At 40.0% G+C, this 25,630-nt stretch overlaps 1 protein-coding gene across 1 annotated transcript in view; it reads left to right on the top strand.

Moving 5' to 3' along the window:
- The window catches only part of TG (thyroglobulin), a gene marked incomplete at its 5' end in the record, with an annotated part of 158,123 nt that extends 133,031 nt beyond the window's left edge, over positions 1–25,092 (top strand). Inside the window, 4 exons of the mRNA XM_083860645.1 lie at positions 7,594–7,734; positions 8,517–8,707; positions 13,329–13,507; positions 24,998–25,092. Coding sequence (XP_083716771.1) covers positions 7,594–7,734; positions 8,517–8,707; positions 13,329–13,441 — 445 coding nt within the window. The 3' untranslated portion in view covers positions 13,442–13,507; positions 24,998–25,092. The remainder of the gene's footprint in view (positions 1–7,593; positions 7,735–8,516; positions 8,708–13,328; positions 13,508–24,997) is intronic.
- Between the last annotated feature and the right edge of the window lie 538 nt (positions 25,093–25,630).

Below are 25,630 nucleotides of genomic sequence, written 5' to 3'. Positions count from 1 at the left end.
ATTTCTACTTTGTCACTTCTGTCCTACTTTATGTGTCTCCCAAAATGTGTAACAGAAAAGAATTAAAATGCTGGGATGAAAAAAATACTTCTATTTCCTCTTGTTTCACTTAATAACTAACAGCAAGGTAAACAAGAGGGAAGAAGAAGTCAGTTAGTAAAGACAGACTTAACCACAATGATGGAAAGTAGACAAAAAATTATTAAGCAAGCAGGAATTTTTGCCAGTAAAAGTCAATTAGCCAAAGTTTGTCTCTCAGCTGGATGTTTCTAAAATGTATGCATGCACACACATTCAAGTATGCATGGATACAGGGGTACAGTTAAAAAGCCTGCTCTAAGTTGATGTCTATGACATAGGTGGAAAATCACATAAAGTCATGAACTGACAGCTTCTGTATAAATGAATGGATCTTGCAGAGAGCAAAATAATATCTCCTTCCACGTGGTAGCATTCTCCTGAGCTTGGCACTACACAGTGTCTGCTTTAGTCTTCAGTTCCCATTTGAATGAGGAGCCAACTCCCACATTAATAATCTGTGGTAAAAATATATACATGACCCAGCTGCCATTTTCTCACTCGCTCTTTGAGAACACTTAGGCCTTGGAGTAAACATTTCTTCTAAACAATGCAGGAGGAATGTGACTCCTCAGCACTGCCTAGGATTAGTGGGGAGGACTGGAGGATAGCTTTAGGTATGGTAAAGAAATGTGTGATAGGAGAAGTATGTTTTGACAAGGATAATATTATTAACTGTACAAAGATTTGCCTCGTTAACCCTTCAAGAGGTTTCTGGGTGATTTTTTTATATTATATTGAAGAATCACTGCTTGCCATGCCAGCAGAGTTTCCAAGTCACATTGTTGTGGCAAATGTTCTGTCTTAAAAGACTATGATTTAAAAAATCAATTCACTGCCCATTGAGGGGGCCTGATCATCAGCTGAAGCAGGATGGCAAATAATCATTATTGTCATTGGAGCTGTCTAAACTGAGACTTAATGAGGTTTTATCTTCTAGTCACTAATACAACCATAATAATTATCATAAAAACTTTTCTTAATTTTGCTTGGGACAGATGCACCCAAAGTTAATGAGCTGTTGTCCTTTTTGAGTCATTTTGGTTGGGGCTGTCTTTCCCTCCTGACTATGCACTCTGGTGTAGCTTGTAGTTGTTACAAGGCTGCTCTGTGCCAAGGCTCACATAGTTGGCTGAGTTTCGGTGACACTTCTTAAGATTCCTGTAACTGAAGGCGAGAACTCCTGACTGATAAAACAAAAAATGTTTGTGTATAAACCCATTCAACTATGTGAAATATTCTTGGTTTCTGTTTATTATGGATGATGCAGGAATTCTGGCTGTACTTAATATCTCTTTAATTAGAGGAGCTTTTTCTACTCTTTTCATTTCACAACAGTAATATCATCTCCCTGTCCTTTAATCCATCCACCACTTGCTGTCCACTTGATGCTCTCCTCCCACCTGTAGTTGTTAGTCCATGAGCACCAACACCCCACAGGCTGAGGACACAGTCTAAGCAGGGTGCAGGTAGACAGGAAGTTGCCTCTGGGCTTCAAATAAATGATTAAAAAACAGAAGGCAAATAAATTACCAGTGGGCTGGTTACATGATGCCTGTTGCTCCATAGCTGGGCAAGCACCACAATTGCCTTAGGTAGCTGTGTCCACTTGCTGCAACAGCAGCTTGTCATTGTGCTTCATATCCCTGTCTCTACTGCCAGTCATCTCCTAAAAGCTGTTGTTTTGGAAGTGCCTCTCATTCCTTTGGCTTTATCCATTGCTTTGTGCCAGCTGCAGCTATGAAAACACTGTCCCACTGATACAGCCACATCATGCCATTCTCAACTCTTTGCAAAGTTTTTCTGCTTCTAAAGGCTTAGGATCTGGACAATTTGTTTTTTCTTCCCATGAAGTAATTTAGAGGCCTTTGTAATTCAGTAGATTTTCAAGATCTTGTAAATTAACAATAAATATGCAAAGGCTCAGAAAAAGCAGAAAGCATCTTTAAATGAACAAAAATTCAGCTGAAAGACTCAGGAAAGGACAAAGCAATTTTGGAGCTGCATGTGCTGCACTGGCAGTTCCCATCAAATGTAATTGAGAAGATAAGCACAAAGTCAATGCATAATGAGCTCTGGGATCTTTAGGTGTACACATCACCTTTTTCTGGAAATTCATCCATTCATTCAGCTTATGAGTGATCATACTGAACAAACACATGAATTTATGTCTCCCAAAAGTCTGATCAGGTGTCAGCATGTCTATTACTAGATCTTAAGTACAGTAATTCCCTGACAGATTTGTGTAATCTCTCTTCTTTAGGAGTTCTGACTAGTTGATAAAGTGCTTTCTTTCTTTCTTCCTGCCTAGGATCTAGGATTTTATTTATTTTTTTTTTAATTAGTGTGAGCTTTCAGGCTCTTGAATTTACTATCTGCTATTTCAGTTTTATTTTCTTTAATTGGCACAGCAATAATGCAAAGTGGAACATTGTGTGTGTTGGGAGTAATTCAAGTGGAAAAGACACAGCAAACTCTAGAATACTTTTGCAAGTCACATGTATCTATAGGGCCTTTTTGGTGCAAAGGTGGATAAACTTGGCAGTTTAGTCCTGTTAGGAGTTAAGCTTTTTCCATATGTCCTGATTTTCCTGAAAAGAAGAAAGCAAAATGTTCATCTGTTTTTCACATCCTTTCCCCCTTTTGTTTGGCAGGAGTTCATAATGAGAGGAGACACTACGAGCCAAATGCATCCCTGGAACTGCAGAGGTCACACCAGGCCTCACATTGGCTCACTGAATTTCTATAAATATCCAGCTATCCTTTGATTATTCTTTTCTCCCTGCAATCACAAACTATTTCCTTTCACAAAATGTGTGGTTGGATATAATTTTTAATTTTTTTATTTTTTTTGCTTGTTGTACAAATGGACATTTCAGTTCAGGCAAAGTGCAGGATTGGTAGGCTGCTCCTCTCCCATGGGTGAGACAATGGCTGTTCAGGATAGTGGATATGCAAATATATTCTGGAAAAATCTTCTGGTATTAATGTGAAGATAATGCAGATGGGTACAAATAAGCACATTTAATATTTCCAATAATTCTTACAAAAAATAATTTAAAATCCATTAATTGAAAATGAATGCAGAATGGGGGCAGAAGAGCACACAGGCTGTGGCACATTTTATGTTAATCATATCCTCTTCTCCTGGGACAGAGTTGCTGTGAAATCTTATTTCAGCTCAAATCAGCAGGAGGTTTATGAGCAGCCTATGAGTCTGGGTCTCACCTGTGCTGTTCAGCTCACTCAGATGTAAATAACCTGTTCTCAGTAAAGCCAAGTGACACTGAAGAGGTGGGGATTTTTACTTGGCATGTCCTTGCCAATGGGATACTGAGCAGGGCCTTGATTGTGGGGCTGGGAACTCAAAGCCATGATCTCTTCTCAAACACAAAATCCTTCACAGAATTGTTAGAATGAGCAGTTATTCTCACAAAAGTTTACATTAAAGGATAAATGGTATTCTTGTCTCTCCAATCTGTCACAGATTACCAACATCTGCTTTATTTGGTGACATGAGTTTGAGTACAATATTTCTTCTCCATTTCTCAGATGATCACTGGTAATTCTAGCTGAACTCTAGCTAGTTATATTTACCTTGTTACTTTAAAATTTAAATTATTAAATAGCAGTGGGAAGTTTGGTGTTTTGGTATAATATAGGATATCATTAGAATTTTGAGCTAATTTACATTGGCTTCTCTTTGTGTGTGGAGGTTTAAAAAAGAACCAAAAACTACATTAAGGCAACTAAGAATAGAAACTGTGACTCAAAATACTTTGAAATTAATTGATATTTGTTGGAACGGAGAGTAAGGACTATTTTTAAATGAAAGGAAAAGGAGAAATATTAGGCTGGAGTAAGACATTAATCATCAAAATGAGTTTCCAGTATGAAATAATTAGCCAGACTTAGAACAAGGACAAGGTTCAAAGTGAGATCTATGTCCTAATTTACTGTGGATCACACTGTGAGGTCCCTGCAGCCCCAGCTCTGAGCTGTGCATTCAGTCCTAATGTAGCATGGTAGTCTGCCAGATCATATTCTTCTGTTCTGACTGCCCTGATTACTGTATTGCCAGTAATGGCAATTCCATTTTGCAGACAAATTTTCTGAGGATTTCTGAATTGGGGTGGTGGTGGGAGTGAGGCAGTTTGGTTTGGGGTTTATTTGTCTGGTTTTATTTGTTAGTTGTTGATTTGGCTTGGGTGGGCTTTTTTTTTTCTGTTCCAAAAGCTTGTGATTAAAATGGTAACTTCAATTCTTGGACATGGGGGGTTATATCTATGCTCTGTTTGATTTGGAACCAGATTTTAAACCAAATCAACCATAACCAGGATGCTTTTGTTCTAAATTCTGATCTACTCATCTTTTACTCCTCCCTGTTGAAGTTATCCTTTGTGTGTGAAAGTGGCCACAGCTCTGTAGGGGAGAAGTAGAGTATCTGATGACTGAGTAATCTCTTTCTGTCTTTCCTACTTGGAAATTTAAATGGAAAATCCATCTTAGGTTTAAGGAAAAATTTGCCAGAACCTATACCTTCCCAATTAAATGGCTTGGCATTGGATAATAAAAATCCCCAGCAAATGATATTTCAGGGTCTGCTGTTAAATCATTGGTTATGAATGTCACAAAGTTTCTGATTTCACCTTCTATTTTTCTGTAAACTGGACTCCGGTAGCACCTTCTTCTGAGGTGAAGCGGAGAGTTCATTTTAATGTGAACAAAGTTGTAGGATCTGGCTTCTATCTTCCCCATAGCTTAATTTTCTAGTCTACTAAATAAAAAGAGCTGTGAATCTCTTTTTTGAAATATTGACATCTTAAAAAGCAAAGCTATACAGAGAAGATCTGAGAAGCCATCTTTGCACAAAGTACTACTCCTGTAAAGTCACCACAGCCAAGATTTCATTACACATAATTACATTCACTGCTGTCTTAAAATAACAGCTCTGGCCCTTGAAAAGGAGGATTAACTTCTGGAGGAAGTTAATCTCTATTTGGTTTCCTTAAAAACCCAAAGGGGCTGCCCTTGTCTCTGCAGTCCTCCCTTTTGTCAAATTGTCCTCTAAAGTCCAAAAGTTGTGGGGCGTTCACATCCCCATTTGGAGCTGCTGCTGTTGAGACAAGCTTGGTATCCTGGGAGTGCAGCTTAGAGCAGCTCAGGAAATAAAAACCTCCCTTTAGAGCTGGCAGTGTACAACATCAAGTCTCTAAATAGTTGTTTGTCTCTCCTTTCTTTCTCTCACTCCACTTTTGTTCTAGTGAAAACAGTGTCACTACCTGGTGTTACCTTAAGTATGCTCAGAGCTCCTTCAAGACTCCAAAATCCTTGTTTGAGTATTTCTGGGCATTTTGCACTTCCCTCTGGTCCCCTTGATCCAAATCATTCTATGGTTCTGTTATTCTATGATTCTGTGATTCTATGATCTGCATTTGAGGAAGGAGACAGAAATATTCTCCTGATATTTTCCATCCAGCTGCCATCTAGATGTTTCCCAGTTGTCTTTCCTGTTCTTCTGTGTATTTGCATATGTGCCTCTTTTCCCTCTTATGCTTAGTGGGTTTTTTTCTCATCCTCATGTTTTCTTTCTCACCAACTAGAAATATTGAAAACAGTCTGTGAAATTTTAGGGGTTTGTACCACTTAATGTCTCTCTTTTTACAGTTGTGCAAATCATTTCAAATCAAATAAATTCTCTATTTATGAGATTGCTGAATTTTTAGTCCAGGCTGTGACCTTAACAGTTTTCACCTCTAGAAATATGAGGGCTAAGAACAAAATCTTATTTGGAGGGAAATGCTCAGGCCCAGCTTACTTGTTCTAGCTTCACAGCTAAGTTCACCTCTGCTAGGCAGTCCCTAAATGAGTACATTTGTCTCTTCATTGCACATCAACGAATTTCATGTCCTCTAATCTAATCAAAAGTGCTTCTTCTTTGCCAAGAAAATTGCCTCTTTAAGTATATTGTACCTTTGCTGCAATACTGACACTAGAAATTGCTGTTGTGTACTGGGCCAAGAAAATTATTTTTAAGGCAAAATTATTAAACTATGATTTGCTTAATCCTTCTATAAATATTTGGGGAAGAAAAATATGCTTTAATGTTGTTTCAGTTCTACATTTTTTTGGTGAATAATCTGTGAATAATTCACTTTCCAGATGCAAAGTATTATTGAGGTATTATGATAAGACTAAGGAAAACACAACCCAAGATGTATTTCATTTAGAGGGCTTTGTGCTTTTCAAAATAGAGGCTTTGGTGCCACCACTCATAAAATGTAAAGCAGTCATCTTACTTTTAGACCACCTGCCCATAATGGTGGGGGAACACTCCTTGTTCCATTGGAGGCAGAATCAGGCTCATACCAGTGCTGCTGCATTTCATGTCCAAAGATAAAATAGTTTTAGTTGTGCTACCTTTTGACAAATGCCACTGCAGATGAAATCTTGTTGAGTGGATCTGGGATTTGTTTATTCTTGCCTCACAGACATCTGTTCCTTGTCCCAGGTCCCCTGATGCTGTATGCCTTCATGCAGCATTAAACCAAGTCAATAAGACCTTTGTCCAAATGTGGGGATATGAAAAATGCAATTGGAACAGGGCAGAAATATCTCCTCCTGAGCTGTGGTTCAAAGCTATGTGTAGAACATAGTTTAGCTATAATTTTATTAGTAGAAGTTGGCCCCTGTTTTTCTACAGGACTTGACAATGTTGAGGTGTCTGACCTTTGCAATTAGGTCCTGCAAGTCTTACCTGTCTCTAAATTGTTGAAATATTTGTTAGAATAAGTTATAAGTATTACGTGGAACTACACAGCAGTTGGTCTTTCTTAAATCTGATCAAGGTGATTATCTCAAGCTGTTTTGACTTGTTTGCCATATAAAACTTGGAGTGAACATAGTGTATGAACCAAAACCACCCAGCCAGCAGAGAAATTAGATTAAAACTATGTTTAAGAGAAATCTTCATAAACATCTCCTGTTACATATTTTCTTATCCAGAATCCTGGCCACAATGAAGTCAATGGAAAAAGTCCATTTGCTGCTAAGAAAGGCCAGAATTTTATTCCAAGTCTGTGAAATAAGCCATAATTAACCTTCCATTGTGGCTGCCAGAATCCATGTCACCACTTGCTTCCACTTTCTGAATTTAATTTTAGTGAAAATCCGTCCAAAACTTAAGAGGCATTTAAGAAATAGCCAAGTGACTTTCTCCCTCTATCACTCTCTCTTACACACACAATTAATTTAGAAAATGTGCCCTAATGCCTTCCACAGTTTCCTTTTGTAACAAATGTTAAAGACCCTGTACTAACATAATGGAAAATTCTCCTTGTTATTGCTTGTTCTTTCATGTTTTGGATCTAAAAAGTCCCACAGCTCACCACACTTTAATTAATGGTCATTAATTATTTACAACTTTGCTTTATTCTCTGAATTAATTTATTTTCCTTTCTTCCATAAATAAATAAGTGATGGTTTTAATTATCTTTCTATAAATCTTGTGTTTAGCTCAGGTCAGGAGTTCCTGCTGGATATTCAGTATGCATTTGGTCTGCCCTTTTACTCGAAGTATGAAGTACAATACACTGAGGAAGAAAAGGGCCTTTCCTTGAAAATTATGCAGTATATTTCTAATTTCATAAACTCTGGGTAAGTGTGGGATATTTAAGAATTGCTGTGACTGGGGAGATGGTGAGAAGCAGAGCAAGTGTAGTCAGTCCAGACCCTGCCCTCACTTAATCATTAATTTCCACCACAGTTTGTAAGCCTGCAGTGGGATTTGGGCCACACTGTTGGAAAGTCATGGCCGAGTTACCAAGCAGAGCAGCCATCAAAAGTTTATAGTATGAGACTTACTTAGGAGGAATAGACATTTTATCTCCATTGACCAGATGCAAATTCCACTAAAGTACAGGCAGGCTTCAAAGGCCTTGGTGTTGTCTCCAGACCTTAGTTCTAGGACCCCAATTCTGAAACCTCTTGGGTAAGAGTTCACTTTTTCTCATAAGAAAAAGGAAAGCACAAGAAGACAGTGCAGCCTTTACCAACTACTGTGTGAACATCATTCTGTGCTACTGTGCTGTGGCCATGCTTGAGAATGAGGAGTATCTCTGGAAACCTAGTGTGGGAATGGTGGGAACAGTGACTTAATGTGCTTTTTACAATATCTTGGGTCAGGCTGGGATTGAGGGCTGTTGAGGGTGTTCATGAGCCTGTGTCTATAAAGGTTCTGTACCTGTTCCTTAGGAAGTGAACCAGACTAAAAAGTTACTGTCAGATTGAGGCACTGGGAATTATTCACCAGTCTGGACTGAATTTGAACCCCACTGGTCAGAGGGCCTGGATACACATTTCCCTGACCTAGCCAATCTTCTTATCAGTTTACTGGTCATGTCATTCTTTTCTAATGATGATGTCTCCCACTCCCTTAGAAATCCAAACTACCTTCACAGTTTCTCCAGAAGAATGCTGGGGGTGATGCCTGCCTGGCCTATGTATCTGTCAAGTGATGATGGTGATAACTACAAGGAATTCACTGCTTCTTTGCCGACTCTGAAAGGACTGAAAAAAGCAGACTGTTCCTTTTGGTCTGATTATATCACAAGGCTGAAACTATCCACAGGTGAGAAGAGTGTTTTCTGACATTAAAAAAACTCTAAATTCTTTGCTATTTTTTTTTTCTTACTGTAGTGCGGGTGGAAAAGCACTTTTTGCAAATTAAACATCTTTTAGTGTCTAACACTAAACAAATTTACTTTATAGCAGATAATGTAGAATAAAGTTTAATTGTCCTAGAGTTTAACCAGCTAGAGAAATCTCGTTGTTATGATGATAGAAGATGTGTCAAAGACATAGAGAGCTTGTTCCCCATTTACAGTAATAATATAGACTCTGGATAAACTGGAAGGCCTCTTTTGTCTACTGAAGCACCTAACATGAAAATGTTGAGATTCCTATGGCTTAGGAGAAGCACAAATCATTTCCATCCACTGTAAAGTTGCAGATGAAGCTTTATATCTTATTATGGTTCCTGCATGCTTTGACTTTTCACTAGATTAATTTCTTTGACTTCTTTTATAGCTGTGGTGATTATGGGCCCTGCATGTCTCCTTTTATATTTGCCATAAATTTCAATGCAGTTATGAGAGGTCTTCAATTTTTTCTTACTGCTTAGGACAATAAAACCAACTCTGCTTAGATTGCAATCTGCTGCCTGTCCTGAATTTAGTCTAGTAAATAAACTCCCCTTCATATCTGTGTATCTTGTAAATAAATATGGGTAGCCTCAAGCAAGGCAAACAAAACCATCCCTTTTTGGCAGGCAGAGATGTTTTGAATTGTTCTGGGAGGCCTGCAAGTTTGCATGTGTTTTTTATGTCCTAAGGATTCATCTTCACAGTGAACACAGTTCAGGCTCTCTCTGCTTTGGGTGCTGTTGAATTTCTGAGAACAAAATGTGCTTTCCAAGACAACAAGCTACCCAGGCTGTATGTTCTGGACAGAAGACCCCAAATTGGCTGAGGCTGATGTTTGCATGACATAAAACTAAAATGTCTCAGAACCATGAAACTGGTGGTTCTGATGCAAACACAGAGCATCAATTCTCTCATTTAATATACAGCCTCAATCTTTGGTCATGGTCTTTCTTCCAATGTGGAGTAAAGATTTTGTTGTCAGCCTTTTTTTCATCAGTTTCCCTGTATCCCGCAATGTCTTTCAAGTTCAGAGGGAATACTTTGATCTCTCCAATGGCTTTGTGCTGATTGAGATATTGCTAAATTTCAGAGCTTTAGTCTGATGTTTAAACAGTCCTGGCAATAACTTCTAGATCTTTTTGGACCTCACCTCATGGCACTGTGGCTGTGTAATGCCAGACTGGAATGAAGTCACAGCTCTGGTGGAACGACTGCTGACCAAGCACCACGGACAGAGACTATTCTTAGCACCTATGGAAATTCCCCTAAAAAGTGGGAAAATATCCACCAAGGCATATTGTTTTTGACATAGACAAGATTTAAAACTATCCAAACTGGCATAGGAACACAAAGTTCATGTGTGGGTTAGTCCAGTGATCTGTCTAGCTCAATATCCTGCTCTTGTCCGTGGCCAAAACCAAATACTTGAATGTTAAACAAAAATACAGGGAGGGAGATAAAAACACGCTTGAAGAGTTCACAAAGTTGAGCAAAATTTTTGAAAATAAGCCATAAAGTGTGAAATTTATGGAGTATGGATTGTCCAGAAAAGGTTTAAAAAGTACACGTCAAAAGTACATGCTAATCTTCAAGCAGAACTGAGTACACCCAGCTGGCTCTTTAAGCCAGTATTTGCTTGGCCTCAGCACCATGGTAATGCAGTTACACAGCTGATTTCTGCTAAATTCCATCTCACAGCAATGTTAGCTTGACACTTTGCTTTGATAGTCATTTTAATCTGTTCTCTCTCTTGAATACTAACTTTGTCATACAATTTAAATAGACATCACATCAAACCCTTTTCTCCTACAGACCCCTTAGCCTGGGATGGTAACTTATAGAGACATCCTGTGAGTCTCTTGGTAACAATCTGAGCTCAGGTCCTTATGAAAAAAGATTCATAATGTTCACCAGTTCAGTTAGAAAGATTGCATAAAACTCAGATAGTGATGGCTGAACACCCTTAATTTATTTTTGAGAGGATGTTGTGCTGAAATTCATGCCAAAGCAGGGTCAGTCCATCAGTACAAGTTCATCACTTGCATTGCTCCCAAAAATTAGATTCTGCAGGAACTGAATCCCTATGCATCATGTTATTACTTTGATGTGTGTCCTTGCACCTGAGGTAGTTTGCTGTAGATCCCTTCAGAACTGAAGCACTACACCTCTGTTGTTCCCTGACTGCTCCAGCCACTCTTCCTGGGGTGCTGTCAGGCTGCCCTGTGGGACCTTGGAATATGCTGAACACCACGTTTGAGAGAACAATGCTGCAAACCACTTTTGGATGATGTACCTTGTACTCATTCCTGAGGGGGATCTGTTTTTCTGTCAGCTACCCTGAGTTCCAATCTAACACTTTTCTTCCTTTCAATAATTATAAATGTTTGCGATAGTGTTCTTCGATTGTTGTTAGGGGTTGCAATTTACAAGTGTGCCAGCAAGAAGCACAGATCACAAAACATTCCAGTCTTCACATCTAAGTTCAAAGGTGTACAGGATCTAATATGATGCAATCTCAACCAGCTATGATGAATCCTGTTTTGGTCATCCCATCTTTTCCTTTAAATCAGTATTTTTCCAGCATCATATACCATCTGGAATCTATAAGCAAAGAATCCCCAATATATTTCAATAAAATGGAGAAGAATTGAACAGACCAATGATCATAAAATATAACTAGAACTGGCATTTTAAAAAATTTTCTCAGTCCTTTGTATACTGCCATGGGAAATGTCGTGACTTGGAAATGTCAAATTAGGGATGACTAAAGGCTCTAAGCTCAATATTTCTGTCCAACAGACAACTGAGATATTACTTGCTGAAGTTTAAGCTAAACTCATAAATTTCAGCTTTTGGAATAAAACCTCTCTTATTAAGAATATGAGATGTCTTTTAAGTTATTCACTGCTGGATCTAGAAGCTGTTGTTTATCTTAAGTCTTACCTGTAATTTTCATTTATTAAAAAATAATGTCCAAGTTGGTGTTTCGTTTTGTGCTCAGACCAAAATACTTAATGACAGAATGTATAATTTGTCCCTGGTGCATAACTGGAATGGATGTTGTTGTATTTGAAGATAATTTTTTAAAATTTACGTAATAAATGCAATGATTCATCATAATGTTTGCTGGCAGTGCCATTACAACCTACGGAGGGAACTTGGAATGTGTTTCATTGCAGATGAACTAATAATCTCTTGAAGTTTTGTTTGAGACCAGTTTGTAATTTTGGGGAGCAGTTTGCTTGGGGAATTGTAAAAGTGATGGTGCTTGAAGAAGTTTGGAGTTCCCATGGTTGCATTTCAAAGACATGCTTTATATTTTGAATTATGACGGTTTCCATGGGAAACATCAAAATGAGAAACAAGAAGAGTGGCAGTTGTGGAAAAAAAGAGCTGTGGATGGCTTTTTCCAGGGAATGTGTTAATAACTTGAAATTCAGTTAGAAAGTCAGTTAAAAACAGGAGGTCCAGAATGTTTATATCTCTTCAGACAGATGTCTGAACACTAACATTCTCCTTACATAGTGTGGTGGACTGTGTGCCTAACAGTGAGTCCCTTTATAAAGGGCCTCTCACTGCATCCCAAACAGGTGGACTTGGATCCTTTCTCCATTTCTTACTCCTCTAGCTGGTGTCTAAAAAGAATCAACCCTCCTAAAGTAAGTGCCTCTGTAAGCAGTCTTTCAGCTAGGGAAAAAGAGATACCTTCAGTGTCTCACAGTGAAATCTTGTCTGCCCAACACATGTGCCTAAATTTCCACTTTTAGGCATATTTTCCATGCCCAAGTTAGCCAGATTGGACTTTATTTGTAAAAAATTCAACAGGTAGCAAAACTGGAGCCTTCTCCATGAGCTCTGGGATGTCATATGTAGCCAAACAAGAGTCCAAACAAGTAAGAGTGTTCAGAGTTCAGGCTTGAATCAAAACTGAATCAGGAATGCTGTGGCTAGCATTCATCTTTTATCCTTTCTAGTCACACCTTCTTTTTGGAAATCTCAAATAGAAGACATTCCTTTAGTATGAGGGACATCTGTGCAGCAGTGAGAGCACTCTGGCTATAAGACATGAAATAAAAACCCTCAGTACACTTTCTTGACATAGCTTGGTGGTGTTGAGGCAACTGCACCACTGCAATAGGGTTGAAGACTGAAATCATAGAAGGTAAAAGATACCAAAGAAAAGATCTGTTGAAGGTGAATGCTTAGGGCTTTTTGTATTACAGACCAAAAATTAATGTTGCCCACACTTCCTACCTGGCAGGGAATTTTCAGGAGATAATAGACAAATAAATTCTTGCATGAACAGAGAAAAAGCTTTTATGTATTCCAATGGCAGTTATTTAAAAGACAATACTTAATTACCATGAGGTGACCTGCTATTACTCTAAAGCATTTTGCAAAGAGACTGACAACTGAGGGAAAACAGTTTCTTGAACATTTATAGCTGCATAAAAGGTTTTTAGGTGTGATTGACAAAATGTGTACCTTGTAGCTTACTGCCTCAACAATATGACATCTATTTTAATCTTAATTGTATTGTCTTTTCAGGAAGTGCAAGTGGTGGAGAGCCATCTTCAGAGAACAGCTCTGATGAAACTCCAAGTGAAGCTCCCTCCCTGGAGAGCCAGCCCCTGGGGGATGAGGTGGCTTACAGCAGATAGGGAATCACAGGGCTGTGAGGTGGCTTTGTCACAAAATTGTGCATCTACACAATCATCTCACACCAGGTGAACAACAATTCCTTTACTTAACTTTCTCTACAAGCAAAGTAGATCTTTCAATAAAGTAGTTTTCAAGAAAATTGATGAATATGGCACAAAATAAGCACTACAGCTATTGTTTTAAGTCAAAAGATACTGTAATTTGAAAAAACAAAAATAAAGTATCAAGAAAAACAACAAAACCAAAACAAATACACTTGGTCTGTATTTCTTGCAACTACACGAATGCCAGCTAATTCTAGTACCACCAGCCAGAAAAGGACATACATTAAAACACTCAGACGCCCCTCATTGATGAGGCTCCGATTTGTTAAACGTCAAATCTGTCTGGTCAAATCCAACAGGAGATTTAATTAGAAAAGCACACGTGAGGACTGACTGACAGAGGTCAGGAGACTTTAGCCTTAGTGATACTGAGAAGCCAAGCCTGCTCCCACATATAATTCTTAGTAAGAAAAATACATTCCCAGACTATTTAGGTCATTGAGCTCTAAACTGAAATACCAAGGAGTGCAGTGATCTGGTACTGAAGCAATGCACAGAAGCACGATGGCTAGAGCCATGCTTTCCTCCTTCCTACTGGAAATAGCTATAATTTTTTTAAAGTGAAGTTTTAAAATCTTTAAAACTTCCTATGAGCACACACACAGATAACTCAAGTTAATGCCATTTAAGTTATTTCATCTGAACTTTTTGAAAGACAGGCTTTCAGAACCTTTCTGTACGTGCTGCTTTTAATACTTGAATATCTAACCTACAGCATTTTTTGTGATTCATTCACGCAGGAGATATTAGGCAACAGAGTAAAAATGTGGAGTATTAGAAGTATTTTACCATGCAGAGTTGGAAAGAAAACAACTGACTAAATGGCAATGCTGGAACGTTGATTGTTTTCATAAGTACTTGACACAGAGAGCTGGAACACCACAGTTGTCATCCTGCTATTACCCACATCATATAATTCCCTTGGCTAAAGTTAAGGACTCAGTCTTTTACCATAGCAGCATCATAGTCAATGTTATGTATTACATAAAGACTCACATTCTCTCTGACTTGCTCCAGCTACACTATAGCAGTGGCTTATGTAGTAGTAATTAGATACTAATGGACCATTGCTCCTCTCTATGTGAGACTAAAAAAAAAAAAAAAAATAAAGCCAAAGATCCTCCACATGGTTCTCATTTGGTCTTTGAAACACAGACACCAGCCTGGCTGGGATTTTATATAAGTTTCAGGTGTGAGAGAATTTGGTTAATCGGAAGTGTGATAGCCAGGGCTTTCAACTTTTTCTATTTTTTTCTGGTTTATATGAGGTTGATCTGGCCCAAAGCTGAGGGGTTGCTGCTTCCTGCCCCTGCAGATGTGAATCCTCTTGCATGGCCTTTGGTCATGATGATGTCTGCTCCTTCTCCTAGTTTTCCATCTGCCCAGGGAAGACCCTTTGATTCCAGCACTGGCTAAAACTCAGTGAACTGCAGCTGAGAGCTCATGTGCCCTCAAGGACAATTAAGACACTTTTGAATCAGGATTCCTGACAAATCTATTCTCTCTTGAGAGGCTGGTGGTTGACTGGGTCTGGAGAATGCTGTCCTTCACAGCATGGATTTTGGATCATTACAAAAGTTTTGATTTTCTTGTTTAAAGGAGACCTCCTTTTCCTTCCTGCTGTTATTTCTCAAATATTCTGCTATCAATGCCTCAGGAGTTTATCTTTCCTGCTTCTTACAGCATCACTCTACAGACAGTCTGGTGAGCACAAGTCAATCTAACTGATAGTATCTTCTAGTATCCTCTGATCGAAGTCAGATGGGAATGGATATTTTTAAACATTACATCTGTTTTTCAAAGCTGTTTCAGGAGCTCTGTATGTCAGATCCCGCTAACCTGTAGGGAATTTGGATGCCCGGTTCCCATTATGGCTTTGAAAACCCCACCCAACATCTGTGCAATGGTCAGTGCTCATTTAGGAGCCTTTTCCCTTTCATGATGAGCAGATGGCCACAGACAAAAGCACTATTGCAATTGGCAGCAGTTCATTGACTCACAAGGGGAGAATTTAGCTTGTTTAGCTTCCCTGTTTCGCATTGAGATCTTTAGCAAGACAGATCAAAAAAGCTTGGGATTTTTTTGTTTCGTGTGAATAAGACTCTGTCCAGTTTTCAGGGGCAGCCAGAATTTTCATGACAATTATTAGCATACAGGTACTGTCTTAAACAAAGAAGTAATGCACACCTCCAAAGGGACTCACATATCTCTGCTTTAAATTCAGGGAAGAATTCAGAGGAGTCACAATCAGTTTACTACATCATTTTATATGTACCACTGAAAGCAGTTATCTGCTCTGCATGTGTCAGCTTAAGTGAAATGAGAACCCAAGTTCAAGAGCAAAGAGATCTGATGTTCTTCTACATTATACAATCACAGTTGCTCAGATATGTCCATTTTAATAGAAGGATGAAAAGTCTTTTGTTTAAAAGATTTTGGCTGGTTACCTCAAAAACAGGTACCTAGGTAAGGCAAGGATTAATTCTGGCTCTGAAGAGTTTACTCAGTACTTGTATCCTAAAACAGTGTGAATTGATAGGTGCTCTTTGGAGTGGCAATTAAAAAGTTAATGGCTGCAGGCTGACTACTTGAGAGATTCAACTCAGAAGTAAAGCCCACAAGGTGAAAGAACTCTCAAATAACTAACAACTGACTGCTTAGTTTCTTAAAGGAAGAGGTCAAAGCAGCAACCTTTAAATTCAGCATCTCAGATCAGCCTAAAGTGCAAAAAAATTCACGATGGTTGCTCATTCAAAGTGCTACCTGGAGCAGAGAAAGGTGTAGGGAAGTTGTACAAGTCAGATCCTGTTTCACAGGGTGTAGATCAGCCTGGGGTGGTGACCAACAGCACTTTGTTCAGAAGCTGTAGAGGTGTTTCCAGCAATGTTCACCCCAGGGGAAGGATGGACATCAATCTGACTCTTCCTTTCATCCCAAAAGGAAGCAGTCACTTCCCACCATGTGCTGAAGAGAGCCCTACGTCATCTCTCCTCTTTACGCAAATTCACAAAGCCTTTTAGGCACCTAACTTAGCACCTTGGGAGCTAAGCCTAACACCTGCTGTCCTATCCTTCATTATTGTCTGTAACTCCTACAGGGTGTGGGTATGGATGAGACTTTCAAGGACAGCCAGAGTTGTGCCTGACAGCCTGGTTTCTGTGACTCCAAAGCTCTGTTTTTTCACAGTTTTTGTTGCAGCCTCCCGGGCTGTCAGAACTTGTGGCTGCAAAACAAAGATTGAATCATTTGGACATGGTGATGCAAGGGCTGCATGCCCACCCAAGGAAATCCTCGAGGACAAGTTCCCTCAGGAGACGGGCTCCCATGTCTGTTAAAACATCATCCTGAAAAAGTGTTTCTGGCCCAGCCAACACAGTCAGAAGCCCCATCACAAGCCTGACTGCTTTCAAAGACAGCAGTTGGCTGGCAGGAGAGAAGGCAAGGTCTGACAGACGTGTTTGCCTCAGATCACTTACATGGCACTTTTCTCCTTTCATGCCTGGTAATAAACGCCTGAACAAGGGCTGAGCCTCTTGAATTTGGCAGAGATCATTCTCTCAAAAGCCATGGGCCTGCCTTTCAGCTGAAGTCAAAAATGTCATCAGAGCCAGAGGCTGCAAGCTGCACTGATTCAGAGCAGTGGCACTCAGAGTGGTGACTGTGTTTATGAGGGAATGGATTATTCCTTTGCCAAGATGCCACAAGTGCTCCAAAAGGAGCTCTCTCTCTGAGAAGCCATTTTTCATCAACCCCCTCCCCACAACCTTCCACCCTGGAGTCCAGCTGCAGTTTTACACCTTTTTTATCACCTTTCTTGGAATATTTAGCATGCTAAAAATAGATCCCTTGGGCTATACTTAGCTCTCAGTAAGGCCATTGTCTCATGGGTCAATGAAGCTTGGTGGAAAACTAGAAAACTAAATTTTGAGTATGATTCTCAAGGATCAGGTGTTTGGGATCTGCTCAGACAAATCTAACATATTCCTTTCATCTACCACCTTTTATTTTGGGTGAAATTTGCCTTTCCTGTTATGATTCTCATTCCTTTCCATTGCATGTTCTCCACAGCTGACCAGGCTGGTTCTGGTGGAGGAGCTCATGCTCTCCGTTGTGTGTCCCTGTCAGTGACCCAAAGCTGGTGAAAGGGGTTTAGCTTCATTTCAGCACCAATGAAAGGCTGGCTGTTCCAATGGAAGCCCCCAAACACATTACATAGGTTTCTTTTATCATTTGTTTGAATCCTCTTTTACTGCCACCTCATGAGGGCTGCAGGATGGGGGTGGAGTGGAAGGTCAGGTTGATTTTAAGGTACAGTAACATAAGAGATTACCCTCAGGAAGAGGTAAATTAGAGGAGACCACATTCCTACCCTGCCCATGGTGCTGCCAATAGGTCAGGTTTGAGTGAGAAACATGTCTTGTTTGTGAGGACACTGGAACTGGGGTGGTTATTCCACACAGGCCTTTTCTGCCAAATCAATTTACACTAGTGGAGGAGCAGTCCTATTGCTTGTGAAACTCCAAAAAGGAGTTTCATTTGTGATGGTGATGTTTCTGCCAGCACAGAAATGTATCAAGAAATCCACATTCCCCAACTGATTTTGGTTTCATCACAGCCCCTGAGCCAACAGGAACTGCTGTCCTGGAAGAGTCCTGCTCCATATCCACAGCCTTCCCTGGGCTGCTGAGCCTGAGCTTGCCAGCACTCAGCCTCTTTCCTGCCCTTTCTTCCTCCTGCCCTCTGCAGCTGCTTTTGCAGCTCTCTTTCTTCTCTTTAACCCCTAATTATTTATTTCCACTCTGTCTCATTTCTTCTCACTGTCTATATTGATTTCAGACAACTCTTCTCCCTCACCTTTAAGATGAGCCTCTGATACCAAGCCAACAGCTGGGGTGCACTGCAGAGTTCCAGCAAGGTATCTCTCTGCTCTCCAGGTGAGAATCCTCACTTAGCAAAGACTCCAGTCCCTGCCCATTCTGGTTTCTATGCTGTAATTCTGTCCTTAACTGCAGCAAACCCTAACACAACTTTTTTACCTACTGTGAGTAGAAACTTGTTGTGCTTCTGCTGTAGGAAACTCAGACCTATTGTACTTCCCTTTCTCCTGAGATTTATTTCACTTTTCCTGATGATTATGAATAACAAGTGAAATAAAGGTAGGAAGAAAATGTAAGTTATTGTAGTGGTTTTAATGTTAAAAGATGCTTGGGGACTTAGTTTAGTGCTGATTAAAGGAATGGAGCTCTGCAGAAAGCAGGTGATTCACAGCCCCTCAGAGCAACATTTAGGGATTGTAGATAAAATCTAATGGTAATAGTATAAAGGAAAAAAAAATTCAAACTGCACTGCAGTGCTGCCTGAGACACAACATCTTTAATTCCCACTCAGCATTTTCACTCAAGCACCACAGTAAATAGGTCTGTGAATGAAACTCTGCTGAGATTAAAAGAACCTGCATAACAGCTGACATCAAAAGAAAAGCCTCTCTTTTTTTGCCTAATACATTGGAGATGTTGTTTCCAACAAGAACAATTCATCCAAGTGAAATTCTGGCCGCTTGTACTGCAGCCAGATCAGGAACACTTCCTGCAACTGGCCAAGAAAGCATCTGGCCCTGGAAGCAGCCTGAAGTTCTAAGTACTTTGAAATAAAACAAAAGTCAAATAGAGCTGATATCTTCTCCCACTAAAGCCCACAGCTAAAACCTCTCTGAATTCAAACCTGTCCTCTCTGATGAGAGCAATGGGCAGGGAAGAGCAAAACAAACTTGCTGACACTGCAGGACCACCAAGCCCCAGCCTTAGAAAACTGCAGGGCTGAGCCTGGTCCATGGCTAATTTAGAAACAGTTGGGGCAAAATTCCAGCCCCCAACACCCTGTGGGCTGCAGTGCAGACAGAACCAGGGCAAGAGCTAAAAGTATCAAATATCAGATCATGATGTTTGATTACTAACTTAGGTGTTCATTTTTTTTTGCAAGAAGGACCAGAGACCTACAGGGACAATGAGAGGGGGACAGATATCCACACCCAGGGAATGAGTAGAGCACATGTCAGAGCAGCAGCTGGTGGTGTTGGGGAGAAGGAGGAACAGGAGGGCCAGGGTTAAGCAGAGTGAACAGTTGAACACAAAATGCTCCCTCTGTCAGTGCAAGTCTCCTTCCAGAGGTGTCCATCACAAGACAAGCCAGAGACTCAATGCAACTGAAATATTGGTATGATTGCACAGAGAGGTATGAACAATTAGCTATTTGCCAAGTCTTCCTCCAAGTGCAAAGTGCAACAGGCATGTTCCATGCTACTTGTTTGTAACTTTTAAACAAAAGCCCAAGGCTGACCATTTTCAGCAATTCTTGGGCAGAAACATTGTGCTACTCTCTGTTTAGGAAACAGTACATTTCATTTATGCACACATACCCACAATATTTTGTCACTCTATTAAGATATGTTGTTAATTGGTCCCCATGACTGCAGAGTCTTTGCACCATTTTTAGATGCCCATCTAACAGCCCAGAAACAAGACTTTCTGAAAGCTTTCTCTTGTGCATCATCATCTCCTTCTCTTTCACAAGCCAGACCACCAAATTGACTCTCATGTATTTGTTTTGCCCCTTCACTGGGCACTGTTCTTTCTGGCTGTGGTCTGAACCTGTAGAGTCATTAATTTTTATTAGAGCTCTGGGTCAATCTCTGCAGACAGGCAGCAAGTATGATGAATACAGAAATAAGCTGCAGATGCTGAGAGCTGCATGAAGACCTCTTATCATTAAAAGGGAAACTTTAAAAGTATTTAGCAGTGTCTGGTTTCTCTGTCTCTCTTCTAGACAACACTACTCTACTTTCTTAAACCTGCAGAAATTGCAGATGCCACAGAAATTCATGGATCCACAGCAAAATCCCAGTGAAGGAACTGGGAGGCTCTGCACCAGTACTGGGGTGAGCTGATAAGGGCTATGGAGCCAGATATCCTTCCACAGACATCTGCTGAGTTTTCTTATTAACCTTCCAGAGTCTTCTTGTGAACAACTTTATTAAATGAATGTGTTAAGTGACATAAAAATAATCAGCAGAGTCGTGACTAAAGCCTGGACAGACAAGGTTGTTGGCAGTCTCAAAAAGCATGTATCATCTCAGTTATTAATGGCCAAAACTGTCAGAAGAGTTTAAAACTTTCCAAATTGTCATCCAGTAGCTGGTGAGTCAGACACAGCCTTCAGATGAAGAGATGAATTTTTATTTCATTTTTCTTCTCTGCTGAAGGAATCCAAACACTCAAAACTCTGAAAAGGCTCAGGCTACCATTCAGAGTTCCTTTGAGATAAAAGGTTGATTCTCAATGAAGAAAAATGAAGCGTTGATAGAACCAACTGCTGCACCACAGGCAGAAAAGAGACAAAAGAGGAAGGATATGGCAGTGTATTCTTGCAGGCTGTTTGGAGAGATTTTGTTCTAGACGATGCAGTCACTCTTCTACCACAAAGACCAAGGCAGAAATTTTCAGTCTCCAGGCTATTCATTTGAAATAGTAGAGTATTTTCTGTATATAGTTCCAAAAAACAAAAAGCACAATAAAAAATGTGAGTTTCTTTTATCTCTATCTCATATCAGCTATGTCTGCATCTTATTATCTCTTTAATTGACTGAGGAAAAATGTCAGGAGTCTCTGTGTTATTTGCTTTTGCAAGATACTCAAAGGTCCTCATTTCATCATCCCTCAAGAAATCACCATCAATCTGGGGCCAGGTGTTTCACTACTACTCCAAATGTCTGGATGACTTTAATCCTTTCAATCCCTCATTGACAGAATAATTTGAAATGTTTTATCCTGACCAGAAATACTTACGTTGTCTTTTCCCGTGTTCCCTGATATTATTTATTGTCCCTCAGAACTAATCATTCTGAAAGGGAGGATGATGTGAAGTGATGGTGATAATCCAGGGCCAGGAAACACAGGAGAAATTTCCTGTCTTGCTGAGAGGATTCATCAGAGTAGGAGGCCAGAGATAAGTTCCAGCTTTGTTTAATTCACTAATATGGCTGTAGCCACTGTAGATAACAGAAAGAAGTAACTACAGAAAAGTACATTTCCTAATATTTAGTAATAACATCTCGTTTTTTCCCCCTATAATTTGCAAAATGTCAGGAGTAAGTATTTTTTGGAGCCTTTTGAAGGGGATGAGCACCCACAGGTGTTGGCAGAGGATGTGCCTCCAGCTCAGCAGGTTCCCTTCAGGACAGACAGAGTGGCCTAGGGCATTGTCTGAGGGCTTTATCCAGGGCTGATGCACCTCATGGACCAGGTGTTTCATGGCCTAAAAATCTAACAACTGATTAGCAGCTACTAAGGGATTCTTGTGAGACACCCCAGTCTGGCCTGAGGAGTCTCACTTGTTTTTAAAAGGTTCCTGTGAGCAGGGATCTTCCAAGTTCGGTTTGTCTCTCTTTTGGGAAGAATTATCAAAATGAAATCCTGACAGTCCCATCTGCTGTATGGACTCTGCACATACCAGTCAAAATGTTACCTTTTCCCTCTTCCTTCACTCTCCTGAAGACAGAGATTTGAATACATATTGAATAAAAATTTGAAGTGACAGGTTTATCAGGGTTCGATTTTTCCATCTTAGCCTTTTTTTTTTTTTTTTAATATGAAAAGTTATTTTTCCTTTGAGCTGTATTTGAGTGTCTGAGACAGACACTAGGAGCTAAGAAAGGGGCAAGGAATTGCAGAAAACACAGCTGAAGGACAAAGGCTTTCTCTTGAAGATCAGTTTTTAGTCTCTTCTTCAGAATGAAGATTCTCTATTACCTGACTAACCTAGAGCTCAGCAACATCAGCCAGTTATGAATGCATAATGTCAAGGAGTTCTTGTTTTCTTTAGCTAATCTCTGACTGTTTTCTGTTGCAGTCCCTTTGAGAGGAGCCCTGGTTCCACACTGTTCTCACAAGCACAGCAGCCTGACCTGCTCTCTGAGCAGCTCCTCTGACCTCTCTCAGCCTGAAAACGTTCCTTGCCACAAGCATCCCAAACACTCTCTCTCCTCATCTAAAGTGCTCACATCAGGATTCCTGGCTTGAGGCATTTGGCTCAATCACAGCTGTTAAGATTTCTTGGAAATTCAACCACAGTTTCATAATTCCAAGGCATGTGTTCATTTCTTCTCTCGTGTTGAGATGTGAAAACATGGGTTTCTTGTCTGCTGTGATGGAAATTCCATTGTGCCAATGGCTGTATGTTCTTTTTGTTCCCTAATCCTGAAAATGCTGGATGCTTTGTGGGCTTCTCATGTGATAAAAACAGATGTATTCTCAATTACGTTCAGTGCCTGCATTAATGAAAAGATTTTCATTTCCACCACAGTTAATTTTGTATTTTTTGCAAGAAGGCATCTTGTTTCTAAGTGTTATTAATTCCAGTGTGACTAACATAACCTGGAAACCTGGAAGTTGAACGTTCCCTTTACTCCAATTTTTCACACAGCCGAGTTCAGAGAAACTTTTAGCAAGAAAGCAGTCGACTCTTGGATGTTTCCCCTTGTCATCACGTCACCAGTGTTGATGGCTGTACCCAGTTACCTTTGGTAACAGGCGAGACACCACTAATCCCATCCTGGCTGCAAAACCCTTCAGAACCTCGTGCTGCTGTCAGATGTATTTAGTTGAGTGAGTTGATAAACAGTGCTCAGATTTGTCAGGGCAAAGAGTTGTGGAACTGAATAACAATTACCCTTTTGAGGCTGAAGACAAAATCATCAGCCCTCCTTACTAAAGACTGAAGAATTTTAGGCCAGGCTCTCATTTTGATTTAACACGTTCCATTCATTACTTCTGTCTGAAATCAATTAATCAACAAAGCATCATGTTTTAAACATTTTAGATTTGGCTAGGAGGCTCAGCAACACTTTTGAAATTGGATGCTTTTGAAAATCCTCCTAATGAAAAGCCTACTGTCCTTAAACAGTTGATGTCTACTCATGCAGCCTTGGCTACAGTGTCTTCTTCCAGGCTTAGAAGAAAAATTAAATGGGATTTGTGACTGACTGCGGTGGATTAATGGACCTGTTTAAAAACACTATTTTTAAAAAGTGTATGGTTCTGGGTGCTGCAATGTAAGAAGGATATAGGGCTATTGGAGAGTACCCAAAGGTCTGTGAAGATGATGAGGGGTCTGGAGAGGAAGACACAGGAGAAGCAGCTGAGGTCTTGGCTTGTTCAGCTTGAATGAGACTGAGGGGAGACCTCACTGAAGTCTGGGACTTCCTCAGGAGGGGAAGCAGAGAGGCAGACACTGATCTCACTCTCTGGTGACCAGTGACAGAACTCGAGGGAATGGCCTGAAGAAAAGTCAGGAGAAGTTTAGGTTGGATATCAGGAACAGTTTTTTCATCCAGAGGTTAATTGAACACTGCAACAGGCTCCCTAGGGAAGTGGTCACAGCCCCACATCTGACAGAGTTAAAGAAATATTTGGACTACATTCTCAGGCACATGTTGAGATTGTCAGGATGTTCTGTGCAGGGCCAGGACTCTATTGGCCCTTGTGGTCCCTTCCAACTCAAGATATGATTCTATGGTTCTATGAGAAGTGCCTCCACTCCCTAAGGTCCTAGTGAACAGATCCAATAATTTATTTCTTTGCTAAACCTTTCCAGGAAAACTTGCTGAGGGTAGTTTACATGCCACTGCTGATCCAGGTGGAAAGGCACATTTCTTATGGATTGAAACACACCCTCTTAATCCATTTATGTCCTCTAAGATATTATTTTTGCATTTAAAATTTTTAAACAACATAATTTCCATTTATATGTCAATTATAGAATCTCAGTTATGGGATCTAAATCATCAAGCAAATTATTGTTTCAGGATGCCTGATAATTACCAAGGATCCAACAAGGCTCAGCTCACTTTGCCATGCTGAAAACCCTCCAGGAAATTAAACTTTGGACACATTTAAATGACTTTTTAAAGTTATTATTAATATGTGTTCTTTCCTTCATAAGCTAGAGTTTTATAGCAATCTCTGTCTACAAGTTATGAATGTGAAGTCTGTAGCTGTGTCTACATCTTTGAATTACTCTTCATGCAGGGGAGAAGGAAGGGTTCCTGCAAAAAAATGAGAGGTAGAGAGGAATTACAGATTCCCCATTTGCAGAGAGGAGGGCACCTGGTACATTGTTCTTCAAAGCCTTTTCTAAACTGAAACATTGAATCAGTGACATGATGAAAAATATGAAACAAATGTCTACAAGAACCAATCTGAACTTGGGCTCCCTTCAATTTCAGATCTCAATTATAAAACAATCTTTATTTTCCAGGCTGTGCTTAGACAAATATACTTCCACAAGGTTCATTTGCCATCTTTACTCTTCTTGAATTTCCACCCACCTTGTCTGTGTTACAGATTTTGTTTATAATCTCTTTGTCCAGCCAACATATTTTTTTTTCTCCTCTGTCAGTGTACACGTGGAGGATCTGCTTTCCTGGTGATTCATGAGCTCTGGGACCCACTGCCTGGAGATTGCCACTGGAGTCTCGCCAAGCTATGTCTGCAAACATGGGTCAGAGTTCATGTTCATTTAGCAGGACTATAATTAGCACAGCAGGTTTAGACAGGAAACTGCTCCCTCTAGACCCAATTTCAAGGCAATTAGGGTTGTGCTTTTCACCACGGTGCTTCTGAGCAGGATTCTGTCTGTCCCACAGCAAGAATAACACGGGAAGCACCCACTACTGCGTATTGTTGTGGCTTGGCATGAGGAAAGAAAACACACATTCTGCTTATACCTCAGCATCAGACCAGGAGAGATTGTGGTGAAGATTTTCAGTGGGTTTCTGTTTTTCAAAGACATTGACATGGATATGTACTTCAAGTAGCAATCACTTGCCTGGGGCAAAAAATCAGTCCTCATTTTTAGGAGGTGTTTCCATCATGGATATACTGATCTTCCAGTACTGCTCCAGCACTAGATTCTTTTAAGATGACCATGTGTGTTAAAAGAGCTAATTTTATAAGTTAAATATTTTAACCTCATTCTCAGATCCCAGAGGGCTGTAACATTCAAAGTTCAGGAACAGGACAGGAATGAGAT

Source organism: Zosterops lateralis (genome assembly GCF_965231275.1).
Source record: "Zosterops lateralis genome assembly, chromosome: 1".
NCBI lineage: Eukaryota > Metazoa > Chordata > Aves > Passeriformes > Zosteropidae > Zosterops > Zosterops lateralis.
The sequence above is the reverse complement of the archived record's forward strand: the minus strand, read 5'-3'. Positions and strand labels throughout refer to the sequence as shown.